At 25.2% G+C, this 24905-nt stretch overlaps 1 protein-coding gene across 5 annotated transcripts; it reads left to right on the top strand.

The window, feature by feature from the left end:
- The first annotated feature begins 825 nt into the window (after window positions 1-825).
- LOC112684316 (bromodomain-containing protein 3-like) lies at window positions 826-24315 on the top strand. Of its 5 annotated transcripts, none has more exons than XM_025555767.1 (24): window positions 826-1549; window positions 4330-4384; window positions 4865-5098; window positions 6600-6794; window positions 6868-7041; window positions 7376-7690; window positions 7754-7837; window positions 7907-8008; window positions 8077-8222; window positions 8292-8445; window positions 11696-12209; window positions 12272-12427; window positions 12674-12784; window positions 12893-13018; window positions 17455-17507; window positions 17584-17686; window positions 18889-19029; window positions 19117-19425; window positions 19569-19720; window positions 20244-20384; window positions 22520-22687; window positions 23204-23331; window positions 23397-23547; window positions 23818-24314. In XM_025555767.1, the coding sequence occupies exons 1-24, from the start codon at window positions 1524-1526 to the stop codon at window positions 23887-23889; spliced, it is 3810 nt and encodes a 1269-aa protein (XP_025411552.1). In that variant the 5' UTR covers window positions 826-1523; the 3' UTR covers window positions 23890-24314. The 5 variants fall into 5 exon arrangements, with proteins under 5 accessions (XP_025411552.1, XP_025411551.1, XP_025411554.1 ...); XM_025555766.1 differs by having other exon boundaries at window positions 12272-12442; window positions 12677-12784; XM_025555770.1 differs by lacking the exon at window positions 826-1549 and adding an exon at window positions 2009-2115 and having other exon boundaries at window positions 12272-12442; window positions 12677-12784; window positions 23818-24315.
- Window positions 24316-24905: the final 590 nt, after the last annotated feature.

The raw sequence follows: 24905 nt of genomic DNA, 5'->3' as shown, positions 1-24905 counted from the left end.
GTAACCATTAAAAAAAAAAAAAAAATACAAAACGCACCTTTCTAAATTTTTTTTTTTCATCAAATATAATAAAATAAGAGAAATATTTAGTTTTTAAGTCCTAATGAAATACTTATATACAACAATAATTTTATAATGAATTAATGTACCCAATAAAATGACTAAAACAATAAAAATACCAATGTAGAGATATTATTGAGTAGTAATTCGTTAACAGTAAAGGAAATAATGGGAAAACGGGATATGATGTAGTAATACAAAACGTATGGTACGATATGTAACCCTAATATAATCTAGAAATAACTTATATAAGTGAAATTGACCAAAAGTAAGTGATTTCAAAACGTCATTGTGTTCTATGTAGCGTTAGAAAGATAACCTGCGTCATTCGTGAGCACGATTAAAGATATACCTATGTATATCTTAAATCGTGCTCGTGAGGTTATATAATAACAATAATAATAATAATAATTTATTGATATTCAATGAGAAAAAATGAGGTTATAATGTCTGTAGATATGAAACAACCAAACTTGGATTTCGCGCGTAAACAGGTAACGACAAGCAAAACTGGATTTCGTTAGCATCTAATAGCAATAGCCTGGTGGTATAAAGTATTAATGTGTTGTAAGACCGGCGTGCTGACAATTAGCATTGATGACGGCGGTGACGGTGACGATGATGATAGGAGAAATACGTTAAATTCCGGTGCCGCGCCGTTGTCGGCACTGGACGCGTCAAAACAAGGAGACACTGTATACGCGGAACATTTCCTCCATGAATTACGGTCCGTTGCCTCGCACGCACGGGCACGCGCGTTCCAATAACAGCGTCGGTGTGCCCTTTCTCCCCATAATTTTTTCGGTCTTCGTGTTCCCATCGCAGCCGAACGGTTGCCATCAAAAAACATGGACACAATTTGGCCACAGGAAATCGCGTCGGGTCCGGTCTAAGAGACGTCGCGCGCGTCCTGACGCAATCAAGATCGGTTGAATCGAAGAGATTTAGCTCGGAAAATCGATGGGAATCGTAATGATGTGCATCACGTGACCCGGCTCGGCCAATGGGGACGTTGCATCCTAATACACCACCCCGTCCCGTCCGCCAGTCGATAGTTTTCGGGCATTAATGGACGTTTATGCGAGTTTCTCTGTTTTTGGTACGGAAACTAATTCATCGCCGATGCGCCGGAATCGCTGTGGGCACTCGAAAAATGACCGCGTAGTGCCGAGTTCGTGGGAATAGGTGTTTTCGCCGTGCGCGCGTGTGCTACCGAAATCGCGGCACATACGCTGCCGCCGTCGTCGTGCGACCTATAAGTACGCGGCGCGTTACCGCCACTGCAGCCGCCGCCGCCGCCGTAGTAGTTGTCGCGGTTGTTTAGTAGTCATAATAATAATAATAATAATGGATGCGCCGTCGGGTTCCCTGGACTTTGGGAATACGTTGGTCGCAGCGCGCAACGCTACTACGTCTCGTAGTCACAGTTGCTGTTCACGTTATTAGAGCCAAGCGTACCGTTTATGTATGTTTCAACCACAGTCGACAGGTACGTGTTTTCCGTTAGCTGCTATATACGCGCGCGCGCGCGCGCGCACGGGCGTCCAGGCGACATGAGTACGGTTATGACCGTCGTGATATCTTGACTCTTGATTGCCGTCGCGCGCTTTGTGCACAGCATCGTTCGGCAATGTGTGTTTTTATTTACAAATGTCCCCGGGTTCCCCCCGTTCGGGGACGACTCGCGCCATGTTGATCATTGAGCGCCAAAAACGCTAACGGTATTGGCGGCGTACCTACAGCAAACACGCGCGTGCACTTAAACATACGCATACACACGCGTTCGCGTATATTGATTCAAACGTCTTGTGTTCATGTCTCAACGGTTAAAACTGTGTTCATTGCGCACAGAGGAACGACTTCTTCCTCTGCGTCCCGTTGTTTCCGTCCAAGTTTGGCGCGCGTGCCAATGCCCGCGCCTAGCCGCATCAGTGGACGGCTTTGAATCGCCGCCACCGCGGTTCTAGCCGTAGTAGAAGCAGCATCAGCGTCACCATCGAGCAGCCGTAGAATCATCAACGTTGTCGTCGCTTCTGTGTTTGCTACATCAAACAGGTAGCAGCCCTCTCGAAATTCTTGTCCGCCCATGTATGCTGGCTTATGTCCGTCTTTTCCATTTGCCCGTTATTTTGGTTTTTGGTTTTGTATAAATCTAAACACACTAAAAACCGTTGTCTTGTAATTGATATAGCACTACAATGTGAACTTAGGCAGGTTGTTAGCCAATTACCTCTATTATACCCTCGTGGGCTGTGTTCGCATACCTTTGATGCTACCTAATCCATAAGGTTTCATTGTACATGGTACAATACATTGTACATTGTATATAATGGTAATATATATCTCATCATCAGTGCATTGTACGTTATAACCTATCTAGTATCTGATATTTTCTTTGCTATAGTTCTTGAAATATTTTGGGTTTATTTAGGTATTTTTTTATCAAAATATATGTAAAATATATTCATTGATTTCATAATGTGCTTATTTTATAATACCTGTCCACCACTTGGTGTTGTTAAGTAAAATATTTATTTTTTTTATTTGTTAGGTACCATAGGTAGTTTTTGACACATATATTTACCATTTATGATATTCTTATATTAGTGTGGCCTGCATACAGACATTTTCTATTTGCTTATTAGACATAAAATAATTAGCTTTTTGCATTAATATAAATTGTTTAATAGTTAAGTTGATATAGTTAATTTTATTCAAGTTATCTCTGATTTAATTTAATACTAGAGATAATACATATTAAAATATGTATAAATCTTTTTTTCTTGCATTATCCAATTGAATATTTTTAATTAAAATTTGATATTGGGTTTAAATTAAAATTAAATTTAGATGCTATAAAAGTTTTAACTATTTTAAGAGTTCCGTATGATGTAGTATTTAAACAATTTCTGCATTATTCTATAGTATTTATAAGTTCTAGGTAATATAACACTTACATATAATTTCCAGTTATAATACTTTTGAATTTTAAACATGTAATATACAATGATAAAAATAATCTCTTACTTTTGGATTTTAATTTTACAAAAATACTATTATCAAAAATAAGAATTAATTATATTCTTAAACACTTGGTAGGTTGATAGTTTTAATAATAAAATAATTGCTTCAGTATTATTTTTAATTGACCAAAAGAATAATGTAATAGGTGTTCGCAATAATGGTGGTAACTCAACTTATGAATAAGAAGATACATGTTTTATGTTATTGTTTTTTCTTTATATAGTTGATGTTAATTAGTACTTGTTTTCCTGAATTTTTTTATTAGTTTTTATTACCCTCAATGAATTACCTTAAATATTCAGTAGAAATTATAATGTTTTATTAGCATTATTATTTACAATTATTTATATTAGTGTTTTGCTTAACCCTAAGGTTCCATTAGAAATTTGGGAATGAATAACATTTTCGATTTGATCAGAGATTTGAATTATGAATGTTAGATACTCTTTTTCTCTTTGGGATGTCACTGTATCTTATAAAATATTTGTTGTATAATAATTGTTATGGTTGTCACCCTAGATATTCAATATCTAGCATTTATTAATCTTATTTATTAAAAAGGGTTTCTGCAAAAATGTCTAGGTTTGTGCAAAGATTCTGTGGGTTAAAGAGTTGGGAAATACTGATTTATATTGTAATAAATATCTTCGTAAAAGTTGTAGATATAATAAACATTTGAATGAATATTAAATATTCTATACATTTATAAATTATAATATAAAATTTTGATAACAGTTCAGAGTTGGATCTTAGGTGACTTGATTGTTACAATGTAGCCAACTAATATACCTATTAAAAAAACAATTAATTGAATCTTATACAAATACTTTTATTGAATAGAGTTTGTCACATTAATATTCTAATGACCTTTGCAAAATAAATTTTATACTTAAAATTATAGTAATTAAAATGTTTATATGTGTATAATTATATTGGTATAATATATATTAACATGATTTGAAAATGCATTAAATACTTCTTTCATATTGTATATATATAACAACTTATATTAAGAAACTCAAAATTAAATGTATTTATCTTGGTTTCTTACACTAAATAATTTATAGTTTATATGTATTTTTTTGTTGGATATAAATTATTTGGTACTATTCAAAAGTACGGATAAATTAAATATGTATATTATTTTAATCTAACTGTTATATTATTTTGAATTTATGTTATATTTTATTACACTAGTTATAATTTCTACGAACTATTAATTAAATTGATCATTTTTTATTTTAGTGGGTTCAATATGCAGCAGGTGCCAGTTTCAACTCAAAATAGTGGTGTGCCGCCAGTGAGTATATTTATTTTATTTTATTACTGATTCATGAATGAAAAAATAACACAATATAATGGTAAATATTGTATAATAAATGTTTAGACCTTATTTAATATTAATTTGAGCATACATTTTAATATATAAAAGTTACTTGTTAGTAATGCATTATAGTTAAATGTTAAGTATATACATTTTTAAAAACTTTGTCTTATTTTTTTTTATTTTTATTCGTTTTTTAAATTTATTAATTTCTTTGAATTATTAAAATATATTCTTATTACATTGCTTAATAATTTTCATTGTATCTTTTGATATTGGATATTCTCTTAAAATTCTGCCTTCGTTGCCAATGTCTACTTGTCACTGTAAGGTTTCTATATTTAAATATAATTCATAATAATTTATTTAACGAATATAATTTATGTTACATGAAACATGTATATTGTATTTGGAAGAGTATTATTTATTTTAATCTACATTTTTTTTGAATAATAGGATTCTGCAAATTCCAAGCCTGATGGTGGAGATATTCCGCCACCACGAATTGAGCCATATATTGAGCCGGTGAATGGAATTGTTCAACCACCAGTTGTACCTCCTCCAAATCGACCAGGTCGACTCACAAACAAACTTCATTTTCTTCAAAAAACAGTCATGAAGGCTATTTGGAAACATCATCATGCATGGCCATTTCATCAGCCAGTCGATGCCATCAACCTCAATTTACCTGTAATTATTATTAGTTATATTATTAATATATAGGATAATTTTTTGTTCATTGGTGATTCATTAGGTTTGAAAAAATATTTATTAAGTTGTTAAAAGTAAACACAGCATTTTATCATTAGTATACATTTTTAATACATATCATTAAAATTTGAACTAGTAGTTTATAGAGATAAGGTAAGTTGGGTAATATAACTAAATTGTTTAGGGTATACTTTGCCATTACTCTAATCATCTAATGTTAACAAATAACTATAAAAATAAAAATATTAGATTTTTTTTGTAGTTACTTTATTAGGAGAATGATTTACTTATTTAAATGTATTACATTTTAATATAGTAAAACCAATAGACATTATTAAATAGAAGTTATTTTTAGTATACTAGAATCTTGATTATGTGTGTTGATGATTTACCATGCTCATTATTTCAAATTTGTTATATATCCAAAGTAAAAAAATAGACATGTAAGTAGTAAATTGTACATAGGTTAAAAATGATAAATTATATTAATTTATTAAACAATACGTAAACTATATTATAGATTTATAGAAATTGTTGATATCCTCCTGAACTTATGTGTACATTTTAACTTCCATGATGTTAAAAGATTAAAATTGAAGTTATTATAAATAAAACAGTGATTATTTTTATGTATCAAAGTTATGTAATTTAGTGACATTTTTTGATTGTATTGATCAGTTTAATAAGATTTTAATAATTTATTTGTTACTTATAAATGTTACTATTAACAACTTGTATTGTAACATTTAATTAAAATTACATTAATCAAAAGTTAATTATTATTAGTACTGTTTGAAATTATATTAAATTTCAGTTTACAATGAGAAAAATTGAATAGATGGATTTCCATTGTTCTAAGTATATAATTAGAAAATTAAAGTTTCTCTACCTCTTATTTTTTAAAAATTTCAATATTGATTTATTTTATTTATTACTTAACAATTTAATCATCAGGTATAAATTTAAAAAAATTATATAAATATTGTAATACAACAAATAATTAGAATTATTTTAGTTATACAGTTTCTTTTTTCTATGTGACTAGCTCTATCTAAACTCGTACATTCATAGTTTGAGTATTAGGATTGTGGTGTCTGCATTTAAATTTTTTATTGTATCAAAAATATGTTTGATATACAAAAAAAACTTATTTATTTTTAATAAAATAAAAAAAAATAATAATAAAATATAAAATAAAAATTAGTAAAATAATTTTGAAATAAATAGTTTATATGCAGAATTAAATTAAATGCTTAGCTTTGGAGTATTATATTTTTAATGTATGGCCGATTTTAGCTTAATCATTTTTTATTTTTTTTTTACTTTTACGGGCCATTGCCAAAAATTCATTATTAGATTTGACAAATATAATAATAATCCTAGCTATTTATTTATTTATTTATATATGAACTATTTATTAGATATCAACACAATGTATATTTTGGTTAAATATCTATAATTTTAATATTTATTATTTTAGGACTACCATAAAGTAATCAAAACGCCCATGGACTTGGGTACTATAAAAAAGCGTTTAGAAAATAATTACTATTGGTGTGCTGATGAATGTATACAAGATTTTAGTGCAATGTTTTCCAATTGTTACGCTTACAATAAACCTGGTGAAGATGTAGTAGTCATGGCCCAAACATTAGAAAAATTGTTTCTTGCTAAGGTAAAGATTTGTTTAGCCTATTTATTTAATAAGTTCAAAAAATCGTATATAAATGAAAATAAATTTTTTATAGATGGGTCAAATGGTAAAAGAAGAAACTGTATTACCCCAACATAAACCGGCTGTGAAAAACCATTCAATCATTCAGAAGCCTCCTCCCAGTCAAAACCAGCCAATAGCTGTGGCTCCAGGTTCAACTGCTATGGGTACCACTCCTCATTCCCAACATAATTCTCTACCACCTCAAGTAAGTTAACTTAATAACAATTTAACCATTAAAATAAATAATTTACTTAGAATAAAAAAATGAATTGATATGGATTAAGTAATTTTTTTATATTATTATCATTTACTTTGATATATAATACTAAATAATAAATATTTGTACAGTACTAATATAATTAATTTAAGTACTTTTACTAGTAATAATGCTATCCTATGTATAATAGAACAGTTAGAAATAAAATTTTACTACGGATATGTATGAAATTAGCAAATTTAACTACATGATATAGTTAATAAAACTAAATTATTAAGCTATAATGGTGTTAGTAAATTTTTTTTTAAACTTTTATTTTAAGATTTTAGCTCCAACAACGGGTGATTATGTAGCACAACCAGCGAATACACCAATTGGAGCATCTAATTCACTATTAGCTGGTGGTAAACTTAAAAAAGGAGTCAAAAGAAAAGCAGATCCTAGTCCCATAAATTCTATAGACACTGCCTCCTCAACTGTGTATCCTGGCCCTATGGCAACATCTACCCCTGTACAGCCTTTACAAACATCAATTCGTAGAGAATCTGGTCGACAAATAAAAAAGCCTAGAGTTCCTGATGAAGGAATTCTCTACTCTCAAAATACAGTTTTACCACCTGGATCTGGCTCAATATCAGTAATATCTTTATTCTTGAAATTCTGAAAATTTAAACTAAAATCGTATTATTAATTATCTTAGGACGGAAAAACCAAAGAAAAATTGACTGAGGCATTGAAGGGTTGTACTGAAGTGCTTAAAGAATTGTTTACCAAAAAACATGCGGTAATACCATAAGGCTTGTTACAAAGGGAATTTTAAAGAATACCTGATTGATATCTAATCTGGTTTTAGGCTTATGCATGGCCGTTCTACAAGCCAGTTGATGCTGCTTGGTTGGGCTTGCATGATTATCATGATATTATTAAGAAGCCTATGGATTTGGGAACAGTTAAGGTAATAACTTAAAATCATTCAGGTAAATATTAATTTTACTTTATTATTAATTTATTTCATGTTTTTAGACCAAATTAGACAATAGAGAATATAAAAACTCTAAAGAATTTGCTGCTGATGTCAATTTAATATTTTCCAACTGTTATAAGTATAATCCTAAAGATCATGATGTAGTTGCTATGGCAAAAAAACTTCAAGCTGTATTTGAAGCTAGGTATATCTTATTAATATACTAATATTATAAAATATTATGGTTTGATTAAAATTGGATTTATTTTAAAAGAATGTCAAAAGTACCACCAGACCCACCTGCAGTAGAGTTAAAGATGGAACCTGAAGATGAAAGCAGTTCTGAAGGAAGTTCTGGTTCATTTAGTGATTCAGATGATTCTGAAGATCTAGAAAATTCTAGAAAAATTCAAGAATTCCAAGAAAAAGTAAGTAATAATATATTAACCATACATATATAGGTTCTTTTACTACCTCTAAATAGTTCATAAAATTGACTTGAATTAGTTTTATAAATATTATATTCAAGAACATGATATTCTTAATTGTTTAATATTTTAAGTGGCTCTGAAAATTAGTTGATTTAACAACTATATAAGTATTTATTATTCCAAGTAATTTAGAAGTCTCATAGAATATATTTTTTGAAAAACTATTAAGACAAAATTATAGAATTTTCAGTTGGTATAAGGTTGTTTCCTATTAAGTTCATCTAATTTTGTTACATAACTTTTAAGTATGAATTTGTTTCTAAGTTTGAATTTGAATTTATAATTTTGTAAATACAGAATGATTTTTCTTAGTTAATACTACTAATATAATGCCAGAACAAATTTTATTTTTTTTATTTATATTTTATATATTAAATATGAGACAATTTGGTATTTTATTTAACAAAAGAAAAAAAAGATTTATTCATGAAAATAATATGTGTAGACTTTTTGTATAGAGTAATGAGAATTTTTAACTTCTACTGTTCCCACAAAAGTAACACTTTCGTAAGGTTTTTTTATATATATTTAATTATATTTATTAATATATTAAGTATTAAATCCACCTATGAAGTTTTGAAGATATAATGTTGTACAATCGGTTAAATTGTTTTAAGGTGATCTAATCCTAGTATTTATATTGTTAAATTAATCCCCTAGTATTAATACAGTTAGTTTATTGTATTACATCTTTGATGATGAATGATATTAATTTGATAAGTTCCATCATTCTATTATAGGTTTTATATTATGTTTCTTAGGGTTAATTATTATGAGGTTTTTTAAATAAAAATAATAAAAATAGTTTTTTTTTGTATTTTAGAGTTTCTTGTTTTTAAATTATTAATTTTTTTAATATTTCAATTTTTTGAAGTGGAACTTTGAACGAATAGGTAATTTTTTAAATTTTTAAGTGACCTTAAGTTTAACCTTGTAAATAATTTATTTTATTAGAAGTTAAAAAAAAACAATGGTTTCCTGAAAATCTCTTAAGTATGTTCTAATTTAAAGAAAATAATCTTAAAATAAATCATTAAATTATGTTGTAGTTATGATTACATTAAATTGAATACTTTTTTTAAAGACATCATATCGGTTATGAAGTTGAGTGCTTTTTATCATTTATTCTGTACTTATTTTTAGTTTGGTTTTGAGATCAAGGTTTTAACTCAATATTAATCTATGTAAGCTTATTAAGTTTTAATTAAATACTCAATATTTTGAAATGAAAAATATTAACATTGAATTTGAATTCTTTAGTTTTTTTTTATATAAAATGTATTATTTAACATTAGTGATGATATTATTTTCATGTGCGTCATTTGATTTACTATTTATTTATTCATCTATCTAACCATGTTTTATGGAAGTTGAATAAATTTTTGGTTGACAAAATGATATAATTATAAATCTGATTTTAAAAATGAATTGTTTTTATATGTTCTTATTAACTAAAAATAATTGATAATAATTATGTGCGTCATTTGATTTATTATTGAATGGCTCAACAATATATCTTCTATGTTTTTTAAACTTACTCATGGTAATTTATTTTTATATGAATAATAAATTGTGAAATTGGAATATATTTTTATGTATTAAATATATTTATTAATTTAATTAATAATATTTTTATTTATCATTTATTATATTTATAATATAATGAATTGTAATTATTATATATTACTATATTATTTTTAGCTATTATTTTCTATTTAATTTTTTTCCTCGTTAATGATTTGTTAGATAATATAATTAGTCCCAGTTAAGTTTGTTTAATATTGCTGTTTGAGTTACTTGCTTAATTTGTTGGTTCATTATTTATTAGTTATTATTTAATTTATGTCTTAGGTAGTTGGTTCTAATATTTGCATGGTTTGTATATTTAAATATGATGAAACATTAATTCATGTGCGTCATTTGATTCCATGGTTATGTTTATTATGCATGTTTTGTGCATAATAAACTAATTTTTGGTTATTCAAAATGATAATTGTAAAGATTCTGAATTTCATACAACTTTTTTACCATTGAGTTATTTGTAGAAATATATATGTTATGGGCAAAGTATACAATTTGGGCATTTTATACATTGTCCGGACAGTATATAAAATGCCCTTCGTATATTGGGCAATATAGATAAGAGATGATATGATTTAATGAAATATGATAAATCAATGAATAATGACATTTATTTATATTATTGATCAATTCATCTGAGTAGATATAATTGATTGCACCATCAATTCTTTCTTGACTGTGCTTCCTTTTCTTTTACATGATTCGCAACTATTTAAGTATAGCATAATCATATCTCTGGTGATATTTTTATATTTTATATTTACCTCGTGTTTCATCCTGTTTCATCCACCATGTTCAATTGATAAATGAACTTTATATATAACATCAAATAACTCTTTATTATGTACATAATATTTCATTTTGTTGTTTTCAGATACTGGTACAATTAACTTATTAACATCAGAAGCTTTTAACAAGTCATATTTTTTTAAAAGTTTATAATCATTCGGTTCCTTTTTCTTTGAATTGTTTTTTAATTGATTTTTATGTAAAAGTAATTGATCAAATTTTAACTTGGTAAAAAATGAAGTATTTGAACCTTTTTTAAAAAAAAAAAAAAAAATTGTTTAAATCTCATTAAACTTTCCCATATTCGAATAAGTAGTTAGGTACGCACTGAATGAATTAACCTGCACTATACAAACGATTCACGGTTACTAATAAATAGTTCATTTTTGAGAATAGGTAAAAGGCCGACTTTACGATAATCCCTACAACTTCATATAATAAAACTTATAAATCGGTAAATATAGTAATAATATATTATGTCACGTACACGTGTATAATATGTGGACAAGCGGACATCCCCATTGTAAAAATACGATAAAAACAAACAAATTAGTTACAGATAATAATTTTTAGATAATAATTTGACTTTATTTTAACTATGTTTTACGATTTATCATATTTCATTAAATCATATCATCCGTTATCTATATTGCCAAATATACGAAGGGCGTTTTATATAATGTCCGGACAATGTATAAAATGCCTGGGCATTGTATAAAATGCTCAAATTGTATACTTTGCCCGTAACATATGTATATGCATATTAAATTTGTTAAACAAAATATTAGTATATATTAATTTTTCATTATTATTTTAGTTGGATGCTTTACAAGATCAAATGAAAAAGTTGATCGAAGAAAGTGCTAGAAAGAAACGACAAAAGAAAAATAATATGAATAACTCCAAAAAGAAGAAACATTCTTCTAATGACAAATTGACTACATCTACATCTAAACCTCCATTAGCTGTTTCTATTAATAATACACCAATGAATATTATGGCTAATTCAACAATAGCTAATGATATTAAAATGCAACCAATGGAGCCATCCATGAATGTTAAAACAGCAGCACAACAAGTGCGTCCACCTATGTCAAATGTTTCTGCTGGTCAAACTACCAAAGGAGCTAAAGGCAAAGGTGCCGGTACTAGAGGTCCAGCTAAAGCTACAGCACAACCTAAGCGTCCAAGGGTAAATTCTAGAGCAAATAATCCGAAAAAGAAGAATTCAGTTAGTGCTCCAGCTTTTGATTCTGAAGATGAAGATAATGCAAAACCAATGTCTTATGATGAAAAACGTCAGTTGAGTTTAGATATAAATAAATTACCAGGTATTTATGTTTATTTTTCTTGTATTTTAATTTTATATAATTATAACTATAACTATTTTTAGGAGATAAACTTGGTCGAGTAGTACATATTATCCAGTCTCGTGAACCATCACTTAGGGATTCTAATCCAGATGAAATAGAAATTGATTTTGAAACCCTTAAACCATCCACATTGAGAGAACTTGAATCTTATGTGGCTTCATGTTTGAGGAAAAAACCACGTAAGATTAACAGTAAGTTTGGGTTTTGGCCTGGTTCTTCTTTTTTGTCTTTACTTGTTAAAATGATTTTCCTTCATTATTGTTTCACTGAATATTTTTATTTTTATTTATTTGCTACTAAAGTACAAATTATGATAAATTAAATTATTTTCTATGCTATAATTTATAATTCTGGTGATAAATATAGTCTTAACTAAACATTGTATTATACATAGTATATTAGCTATATATACTTTCAATTTACACATAAAAAGGTTTCTGGAAAAACTAAAGAAGAAGTTGTAGAAAAGAAACATGAGATAGATAAACGATTAGATGTTGGTGGACAATTATCAACTAAAAAGGGCAAGAAAGGTAATAAAAATATTTAAACTATTTTGTTAATTTAGATTAATTATTTATGTATTGGTTTTATCTATCATATTATTAGATCAGTATTTTGAAACAATTTTATGTTCACAGATGCTAAAGCTACAGAAATTAGTGGTCCATCACGGTTATCTGCATCTAGTTCTAGTAGTTCAGATTCTGATTCAAGTTCTTCCAGCTATTCCACATCTTCTAGTGATTCAAGCGATTCTGAACATGGTAAGTGCATTTAAATTTAAATATATAAGAATTTTAAATTAAGTGATGAACATTTGCGAGTGAAAGATTTAATATAATTTTAAATATATGTTTAAGTCAGAATGTTGATTATAGGGTTGGTTAATATCTAGAGTGATGCTATACTCCTTTGCTTAAATTTACTTCAGTATTTGATAGCTTTTAGTATTGAACACAGTTAAGTGATTTGTCTTGATAACAAATCTTATTATCATATTTTTATTATATGAACATTTGATATATGATATTAGAATTTGTCTTAAATGTGACTCATTTTAATTTTTATAGAAGTTCATGAATATAATGATGGTATATTTATAATTTTCTTATTTTATTTATGTGACATTATATTTGGTTCTTACGGCATTTTCCATATTAATACACTTAAATTTAATTAAAGTTTTACTTTAACACAAATATATACTTCTTCAATGTATATGAATTTAATTTTAACTTTTTTGTTGATTTTTATGTATTAATTTTAATTTTTGGTAGATTTATAGTTATATTATACTTAATTAGTTATTGTTTTCTCATATATTGTTAAATCAAATGTAAATCTTCGTTATTTTATTACTGTACTAAATTTGGTTTTCTAGGTTTATCATTTAATGATGAATAATTTGTAATTTTTTGTTTATAAATATACCAATCAATGAATATTAATATCAATCACTCAAAATAATAATTAATTAAAAAATATTTGTACTCTAAATTTGGTTAGATCTAAGGCTACACTATATTTTTATTATGTTTTCTTTTTATGATAATTTATAGATTTATATTTGAAATATCTGGTTTTAAATTTAAATATTGTGTTGCAGTGATTTAGTTATTTTATAAAATATAAGGAAATAAAGTCTATACAACTTATAAACATCAAATTATCATTTCCTTATGCTTTATTCTGGATATTTTATCATTAACAATTAGTTTTAAATTGATGATATCAATGAAATTTGAAATGCTTATTTTTGTGACTTATCAATATTATGGATTATTTATATTCAGCGTATATTAAATATCAGTCGTTCTTGACATATTATTTAATCATAGTTCTTTCATATCTTATGTGATAAGAAATATTTTAGAATATTTTTTTTCTAAATTATGTATTTATATATTTTGTAAAACATTAATTTTTTTAGATATTTGTGAAGATAATAAGTATATTATCTCATAATTTTTAACAATATTTTTTTTCCCTGAAAGCTGTTATTTTATTACATCTATCTTAACTTTGTATCTCCTAATACATTTTTTTTGTGTTGAAATTGTTTTTATTCAATTTTTTTTTTTTAATTCAAATATAAAACTATTATTTGATTTATATAATTAAAATTTCTAAAATTCTGCACTTTTTCTGTTAACTGTTGTAGTAATTTAGTAGTTTTATTTAAAGTATACATCAAATCATTAATAATTTCTTTTATTATATTCAGCTATTAAAATAAAACATCGAGAGACGACCACTGCTTAATCAATTCTCAAAAATATGCATAAATAAATCCTTTTTTTTTTATCTTTGTTTATTTAATTTTCAAATGATAAACTTATCAACAATAAATATATATCTTTGCATCAATAAATTTTTTTTAAATGATGCGTTGAGTTCTAACTAAATCAAGAATTAAATAAACCACATTTTGTGATATATCTGTCCATTATAAATTAAGAATTAAAAACAATTATTTGGAAGTTTTTTTTTATTAAATCAGAAATTAATTATTAATTATTATCTCGTGATATTTTATTTATCTAATAATTATTTTTATGATACAATTGAGATATATATATATATAAATTTTATATACATTATATTATTATTATTATTATTCAATATGGAGATTTTATATCCACCAGTTTTGCTTTTTATATCATTTTTATGTACTGTAATTTTTTCTTTTATAACAAATAAATATATATTTTTCTTTAAAGCTCAATTTAAATTGAAAGCTGGATTTAAAATATTTTAAATTTAATATTTTTCTATTGTATAGTCTATGTCTAATTCCTAAATTAAAGAAAATGCATTGTAAAATTGTGTGGATATAAAATCTCTTTCAAAATGGTTTTTATTACTTAATGTGTTTCTTACTATTCTGTCTTAATTCTATTAAAAAAAAAAACTGGATTTTTAGTACAGCCTGGTATCATGTTAGTAGTATACATAATTTTTTAAATTTTGCTTTTGTCTGTATTCTGGGTAAAAATGTATGCTTTTGTATTAAGAATGAAATATGATAAATTCTTACTTATGTAAATTTTATGTCACTCGTTTAAATAATCGTTCATTGCTCGAATACGTTGTGTTAATCATTAAAGTATTAATTGTCATTTAGTAAATAATTGTTCTTTTTTTGTACAGTGTAGTGTATGTTTGTATATATGTATGTATGTATGTATGTATGTATGTATGTATGTATGTGTGTGTGTGTGTGTGTGTGTGTATATGTATGTATGTATGTATGTATATATGTATGTACATATATTTGGTGATGGTTCTGAAAATGAACCTTAGTGATGTGTTAAAAAAATTTTAAGTAGACTAAATTCTCAAAATCAACAATTTTTGTTTGTCTCTTGTAGGTGATGCAATAACCGATAAGGGGTTGAAAAAACCGGAAGGCTAGATTTCTGGAGATCTATTTTAAATAAAAATATTTCAGGGATTAGGCTAGAGTGCAGAACATGTGAGCATTTGTTTTTAAGTTAATAATGGTGAAATACTTTTTATTCATATTTTAAGTACCATGTCAGTTTTTTTAGTGGTTCCCTTTATTGATTGCAAACAATGCACATTCTCAATGGTTTTAATTATTTACATGACGATTGTAATTTTTATTGTTTGCACTCTTAGCCTTCGCCCCGAACTCATTAAAACAGATCAATTTTTATATATTTTATTATTTATTCAAGACAATTATTTTGTAAGTTGAATTTAATGAAAGCCCGTCCATATGTTTTCTTTTGTACTTTTTTTTTAAATTATTTTTTATTGTATTTACTATTTATGATGCCATATTAGATTAATAATTTTAAGTAACACATTACTTATTCTTCTTACACCATGCAACCTAAATGTGTTCAAAAATGACATTACATTTTTAACTTTTTTATTTTGTATAAAAAAATTGACATGAAAAATCTTTATGTAAACTTGTAAAATATTAATTTTGTATACTTACATAATATACAAAACAAACATAATAAAATGTATATATTTTTAATTTATTTGTTAGTTTATAATTTTTGCTCACATTTGCACTCTGGTTTATTATCTTTTTATGATAAACAAAATTGGGCAATAAATATTTTTTTAAGTTTTAATTTGGGTAATTATAATATTTATATATTGTTTTAAAATTTGACTTTTTTTCGGTCTTTTATTGCATACTTTTTTAACAAACAATGGTTCATACTTTATGAGTAAATATAAATATATTTTATAAAACGCATCATTGTTTGTATTGGTAATTTTCTTTTTCTTGAGTTTCAATATAAATATCAATTTTTAGTGATTTATTTGCTTTAACATAAAATTTCAACGTTATTTTATTATTATAAATATTGTTTAAAAAATTTAATATGCGAATTTGACCACATGTCAAATAACAGTTATAGTCGTACAATTTATTTTTATAAATTTTTATTAATTAAATCTATTTATTAATTGAATTTTATACTCAACACAGTCTGCTAGATTTTATACAGCCATTATTATAATAAAAACATTGTTATGTATTTTTATATATAAAATTATGACTGCATTATTTTTGTTGACAATGTTACCTACAATTATTTCTTAATTTAAATGAAATCTGTATTATTATTTTTAATAATTTATGAATGCGATTTACATTTAAATAAATATGTTATTTCAGCATGAATTTTTGAATTTGATTGTATTTAATTAATAATTAGTTATTGAAAGTTACAAAAAGCAAAGTTTATATTTTATATTTAGTAAAAGTTATCAATCATTTAATTTAATTTAATATGATACTATAATTAAAAAAAAATTTTGATCTTAGCTATGTTAATTTGGTATGGATTACTGTACATTATATTTTATGACTACATATTTAAATTTGTAACTGGGACAAATATTTTATACTTTGAATTCAAAATTTCTCTTTTTAGTTATTTCAAGTGAAATTTATTTTTGTGTTTTGAGTTTCTGACTACACATTTATTGTATTTCAATTTTTAAATAAAAATGTGATAAGGCAAGAGAATGATTACATTTCATATGATATAAGTTTTTAAAGTAAAAATGTATTCTATTACCTGAAATTAAAAAGTCTAAGAATTTAGATTTTTATTGGTCGACAATTCATTTGCATTTCTTATTATTCAATTATAATAGCATAATTTTTGAAATGCAAGAAAAATACCAAATATTTTAATTTTTTAAGGTGGGAACAAGCAAAAAAAGAAGAAACGTTTGTCCGACGACGTGTCGATAAACGTGAGTATCATTCTTTTCTCTTATTTGTATACCATTAATTTTGTTTCTTCAATAGTCGATTTTTGGTCTGTTATAGAAATCAACTGAAGGCCAAAAATCGGCAAATGCTCTGAAACAAACGGGTCCAACCTCAGCACCTGTCAATTCTATCAACAAACCTGTTGTTAGCGCTCAACCGAGTCAGTATTTAAATTTTTATATGATAAAAAATTATTTTTTATTTTTTGAGGTTCTACTGTTCATTTTTGATTATGGTTGCACATTATACCTCATAATTGTAATTTTCTATTATTTTTTTGCATGTTGAGTTTTTGTTATAATGTATAGATGTTCATTTTTAATACTGCATGTGGATATTGTACTTGTTAATGATCCTTCGGTTTTATTAATTTTTTTTATAAATTGCATTTGATAATTTAGCATACTTTGGTGATATCTTATTCTTACTAAATTATGCACAATACATAATCAATATAACATGATATTTTATGATATTTAATTTTAAAATATTTATATTAATGTCATTAATTAAGGGTACCTTTAGCTTTCATTAAACTTTTTTAGACCAAGTTCATGTTGGTTGGTTTATATTTTATATACAGTTAAACCTCTATAAGACGGAACTTCAGTAAGATGGAAACCCCGGTATTACAGAACATTTTTTTAGTTCAGTTACAAATTATATATAATTAACTTACCCCATCAAGACGGAAACCCCATTAACACGGAAAAATGTCAAGGTCCTAAGCAATTCTGTCTTATCAAGGTTTTACTGTATTTTAAAATACTCAATGGTAGAGTTTCTAATCAAAAACAATAATATATTATCATCTTTTGAAGAGAAATTTAAAGAGTTCTGAATTTTAATATTTTTAATATCTATTCCTATTGCTTTTAAATATTTTTTAATGCATGTCTTCGGTAACTTTTGTAGTGTACTTACAAAGTGTATGTAAATTTTATAATATTTTTTAGCCATAAAAATACAATAATTGATATACTATTATAGGTTGGGAAATATTAGCTTATTAATTAATTAATATTTTTGAATTATGTTTTAAAATAACTTTATGACTATTCAATTGTTAGTAATATATTTGATATACTTCCAGGTAATATACTTTCTACTTGTTTATAATTAGCATTTAGTTAAATTTTAAATTACTTAATTGACTTCTAATTTGATTATATTTTTAATCACTAGGTAGGAACTGATATTGTGGAAATAATATATTATGCTTAATATCTTGCATGAGTAATTTTGTTTTGAATGCTGCTTTTACTTTTAATTATTAATTCAGCCTTATGATATATTAGTTGATTTTAAATTAATTTAATTTTTTTTTTTTTAAATCAATTTTTAATTTGTTTTGTTTTTTAGATGTTCCACCAAAAAAACCACCAGTAGTAACAAATCCAATGGTTCTGAATAACACCAAAACAAATCCTCCTATCACATCTAAACCCACACCAGTTGTTTCTACTGTTCCAAGTCTTCCTACAACAAATGGAAATATATCCAGTAATGATTTTTATACATTGTTTTTCTACATTTTTTCGTAACTGAAATATATTTTTAAAGGTATTTTAGTTAACCCTAATGTTTTAGATGGAGATTCAAATAATTCATCAATGGCACAAGATATTACTTCTAATGGAGTTTTATTACAGCCAACTAAGGTAGAAGTTAAAACTGAACCGGGACTTCCAGTGAGCAGTAGTACCTCACAACATTCAGTGTCTTTAGGGAACATGCATAATGATAATGCAGTACTCTCGACAATGACATCAGTGTTTGATCCTCTTACACCTCCTAGTAGTCAGCCTACTAATAATAATTCATTACGTGTCCCTGACAAACAGGCAGCACATACAGTTGTACCTACATCTAACATACATAATGTTCTTGTTAATGATGGTAAATTTTATTGATTGATTTTTTTTTTTTTTTTTTAATTATAATTTATTTATTAAATTTATACGGTTATTTGTATTTATTCTTGGCTAGAAAATATTAAATACAATTTTTTTCACCAGCAATACTTAATTATTTTCTTTCAGGACTTGCAGTTCAGCATGTTGATATTGCCCCAGTCATGAATTCTGTTGCTGCTGTTCATCATTCAGCTGGGCCACCATTAATGGTCCAACCACCAATAGATAGCAAGCCTCGACCATCTCCAATCACACCCGTTATTCAAAATACAAATCAGGTAAATTTCAAGATTAATAATGTATTAATAAAAATAACATCACTTATGCACTTAATGAATGTGTACATTATATAAGTTATTTTACCTCATTAATTAAACACTAATATTTTTTACATTTTTATATTTTATATGAACATGCTTAAATTATTAATGTCCGCTAAAAACATTAAAATTGTTTATTATACTTGATATTGTTAATATAACTTAACAATTTAAGATTACATAATATTTTGTATCTATTCCATATGTAGCACTTATGTAATTAAGATATTATGATTCTTTACTGATAAGAAAATATATGCATAATTCACAATCACAAATGCAATTTAAATTATTTATTTATTTAAATGTATTTAATTTATTAGCACGTTTTACTTTATGTATTTTTATGCTATTTTATGAAATGGAGGTGTTGGTTTAATAAATAGTTCAAAATTATTCATTGACAGTAAAAATTCACCATAAATATCTTAAATATATATGAAAACTTAACAATATTAACTTTAACACTTTTGGGGTTCAGGTATTTCCACAGTTCAATTTAGATTCCTCCCCTCAGGTTCCAGCATCATTTATGGGACCAATACGGCACCACCACCACCATCTACACTCTTTTCCTGTCCCATGGGATCCTAATATTGGGCCTTCTTATGATGCAGCAGATGTAATTATCACAATTTAAGCTACATGAACATACTATTTTTGCATACGTAAATGTTGCGGTAGAAATCATTTTGCAGTAGTGATTAAGCATGCATTTAATAATTGTTATTAATATATTTAGTGGCGTATTTATATGCAGGCACTATAAGCACTTGTCTATAACAGTAAATTTGAAGAATTTATTTTATTACTAATTATTAATAAAAATAGTTTAAACCTTTAGAAATTATGTTTTAATATTTAAATAAAATTTGTTAATTATCTAATTAATATATTTTTTATAGTAAAAAATTAAATGATAATTCAATTAGTGCGGTATATTATTTTAGTTATTTAGAGCAGCGTTTCCCGAATAGTGGGTCATGAAAATATATTACCGGGTTGCAGAATTTAATAAATTTCTCACATTAAATTTTTTATTTATTATTTCATTTGATAATTTGAACTTTTTAGTAAAAATAAATTCAATTATACAAATAACTATTATTTACAATATAAATAATAATTATTTAGATTATCAACTAGACTTTATGAAAAACCCTTATAGTATGGCATTTGTTGTATCTATATATCTATACAGTATAATAATAACAAATTAACGCTTCAATTTTATTATAAAATGCTATGTGGACATTTAAATGTGTTTTATTTTGCCTTTTTTATACAATGATAAATGTATAATATTTTGGTGGGTCACGAAGGGAAAAAAATATTAATTTGAGTTTGGGAAACTCTGATTTAGAGCGTCAATTTTCCACAGGTCTATATGTAAGAAACATATATATATATACCTCTGAATATATTATAAATTTTAAACAAATTTTGCATTTTGCATTTTTTCCACTCTTAAATTTTTTTTTGTTCTCATTTGCATTATCCATGTTATATAATTTTAATTAATACATTAATTTAAAAAAATACAGTATTTGATGTAAAGTATTAATTATTTATTTTTAAATATTTGATTTTTGTTTAGCTATTAATTTTTTTAAAGTGGTATTTTTAATAATAAATTATCAATTAAAATGTATTATTTTGTTAGGTTGCTTGTTAATTTAGTTTCTGCATTGCATGTTATGCTTTTTAAGATTTATGTAACTATGAATATATTGATATATATTTATAGATATTTTGGTAGTTTTTTAATTTTTTTTCTTTTTGTATAAATTTATCACTCATTAATAAGTTTTATATAATTATTAAAAATAAGATGTTGATGAACTAAAAATGACCAAAAAATATATTCTATAATGCCTAAAAAAATACAGAAAATTATCTAAATGTTGTAATGAAATAAAAAATGAATAAAATACTCTAATTTTTAGTTTAGTTTACAGTTATTAAAAATTTATATAAGAAAGACATTAATAGTATAATTTAAAATATTTTATTTGGTATTTATTGTTTGTTGATTGGCATAACCTCTCAATGAAAATCACTGAAAATATTAAAAGTGAACAGTAAATCTGTATCAGTATGCTTATAAATCTTATCTCAACATAAACACTCAATAATAGTAATAAAGTTATTTTATTAAATTTTTTTTAAAATATATTTTTTGAAAAAAAATTTGCATGAAATAGTAAAATATCAAAAATGACTTATAATATGATAAAATGATATAAAAATATGATAAATAATGTTAAACAACAAAAAAAAAAATTACATTTAAAGCTAAAATATCAAAAAATATTAAGGAAAATTAGTATATTCTGAATCACATGAGCTTGGAACAAATTTTTAGCTATGGTAGCATTGTATATGGTCAAAAGAAAAAAATGGAACATTCATCAACATCCTATCTCTAGTAATTATTTAAACATTCACCGAAGTTAAAATTATTAGGATTTCATAAAATAAAAAAATAGTAAAAGTTAGTCAATTATTGTGATTGGCTGCTCAAAATAATAGTATATAATATGTATAGTATTGGCTGAGCCATATTAATAATTTATTAAATTATTAATATGGTTCAAATAATTATTAGATATATTAGTATAACATACTATTGTCTTTATTTAGTAATTAGCTTTTTATTTAGCCTATATTATTTGAAATAATTTTTATGTATAACTGTATTTAAATTTAATTTATAAGAGTTTAAATATATAGTTTTTTTTTTTTTTTATATAATAGTTGTCAGATCAAAGAGTTGTTAATGCTGCTACAAGTGTTTGGAGTTCATTAGCTCAACAAGCTGCTACAGATGCAAATAATTCTGCAGCACCTGGAGCTTCAGTAAAACCATCCACAGCTGATTCTTTTCAACAATTTAAAAAGCAAGCAAAGGAAAATGCTAAAAAAATATGTAAATCATTCTTAGTAATAGTAGTTTGTATCTTTAGGACGGTTTTATTATATTGGTTTTTTCTTTGCTATTATTAGGTATAATATTGATCATCCTTGTATTATTTTTATTTTTCTATGTTACTTACATATATTCTTCATTATACATTGATAATAGTGAATTTTAATTTTTTCCTAATAAAATAATATATAAAATAAAAACTTTAATTTTGCTTCATAGTAATATTTATAATGATTTATTGACAAAAAATCTGTTGTATGCTATATATATATATAATCATATATCATCAAATAAGATATGATAAAATCTGAATTATTCTGTAAATCAAAAAATATGAAAATACTATTATATAAATTGGTACATTATATTAGATCTTGTTCTATTGATAATTTGATACTTGTGTGAGCTTGAAATTAACTGTTGAGAACAAATCTTTATTAATTCCTAACAGTTTCTACTATTTAATGCTGTAATTTTTAGATAGCTAAATATTTTAATTATAATTTTATTAGCAACGTGCTTTGATTGAACAACAAGAATTAAGGCGTCATCAAAAAGAACAAGCAGAAAAAGAAAGAATCCGTATTGAAAATGAAAAGAGAAGAGAAAAAGAAGAAGAAGAAGCCCTTGAAAAAGCTAGGTAAATGAAGTTATTTTTTTTATGATTTAAGAATATTCTTGAACTCCATTTACTGTAATGTTTAGAAAAATTGTTGCTGAGCAACAGTCATCTCGTTTAGATGAAGTTAAAGCATCTAGTAATACAGATGACAGTTCAAGTCCCAGTCAAGACCGTGCTGCTGAGGGACGTGAAAGGCAAAGATTACGAGAACAAGAAAGAAGGCGCAGAGAAGCGGTAAACTTTATTTTATTTTAAATCATAAATTGCCAGTTTCATAAATTATTATCTTATTGTTTATGTGGTTTAAAGAAATAATTAGTTAGATTATAATTTACTATATTATTTATTAAAAATAATTGATCTATATTGTTAACATTTGTAAATTAATTTATTAATATTAATAATATAAATTTCAATAATAACCACTTAATTCATGATATATATATATAATTTCTCAGTTGAATTTCATAATATTATAAATGAAACTGGATTTTTGTAATTTAGATGGTGAACCAGATTGATATGAATCGCCAGAGTGATCTGATGGCAGCATTCGAACAAACATTGGCTCCATAATGAATGTGATGACCAATTATGCCAAAAAAAAATAAAATAATCTTCAGATTCTTCTGTCCGTTCATCCTATGTATTTAGAGTATGTATATTTGTGTAAATAAAGCAAAATGTGTGCCTTCCATGTAAATAATTCATTGTAAAAATGAATTTCATTATTGAAATAATGTCAATTTTTATTTTTTTTTTGTTAAGAAATGTAGATGATTTTTTACTCTAATCAATTTTTGTTTTCTAGACTTTAACAATTTGGTAATTTTTTTTTCTCTATGTTCAAACCAATATGTAGTAAAAATTATGGACTTTGCAAGTATATAGTCTAAATTGACTTGACTTTTATTATTTGTTCGAAACGCTCAAAAAATTTCTATTTAGTGTTGAGAATAATATTTAAGACTATAAACTAGGGATACATTTTTGCATATTATAATATTATTATTTTTGTTTTGATACAAGTATTTTGAATGCAGTGATCTATTGATTAATAATTTTGCTACCAAATTACTATATTTATATTTTTTCGTTCATGTACATAAGATAATATTTAAAGTACCTAATCAAATTGTACATATATCAACAACAATTTTGTACAAAACCTTGTAAAAAAATTAAAATAGTTGTATGTTAAAGAAAATAATAAATAGTAATAATTATAAAATTAAAATATTACAATTTGAAAAATATTTTATTATCAACTAATTATATTTTTATTATTTCATTAATATTTCTTTTACCCTTTAGCATTTTAGAATTCAGTATTATCTTATATTTAGTTCACAAAATATTACTTTTGCATAATTTATAATAAAATAAAAATAATTATGTATTTGTACACATTATATTTATATATGCATATATAAACGTATAAAAGATAATTTAGTTTTAATATATTATAATTATGCAAAGTTTTGTGTGTTAAGGTGGTTAAACATAGTTTAAATAACAAAATAATCTATAACACTGATTGTTTTTATCTTTTTTTTAATTATTGTAATAATGTATTTATTATTTTCAAGAAA

This window comes from Sipha flava, unplaced genomic scaffold (assembly GCF_003268045.1).
Source record: "Sipha flava isolate LNK unplaced genomic scaffold, YSA_version1 249_pilon_pilon, whole genome shotgun sequence".
Classification (NCBI taxonomy): domain Eukaryota; kingdom Metazoa; phylum Arthropoda; class Insecta; order Hemiptera; family Aphididae; genus Sipha; species Sipha flava.
This window is presented reverse-complemented; position numbering and strand designations above follow the sequence as displayed.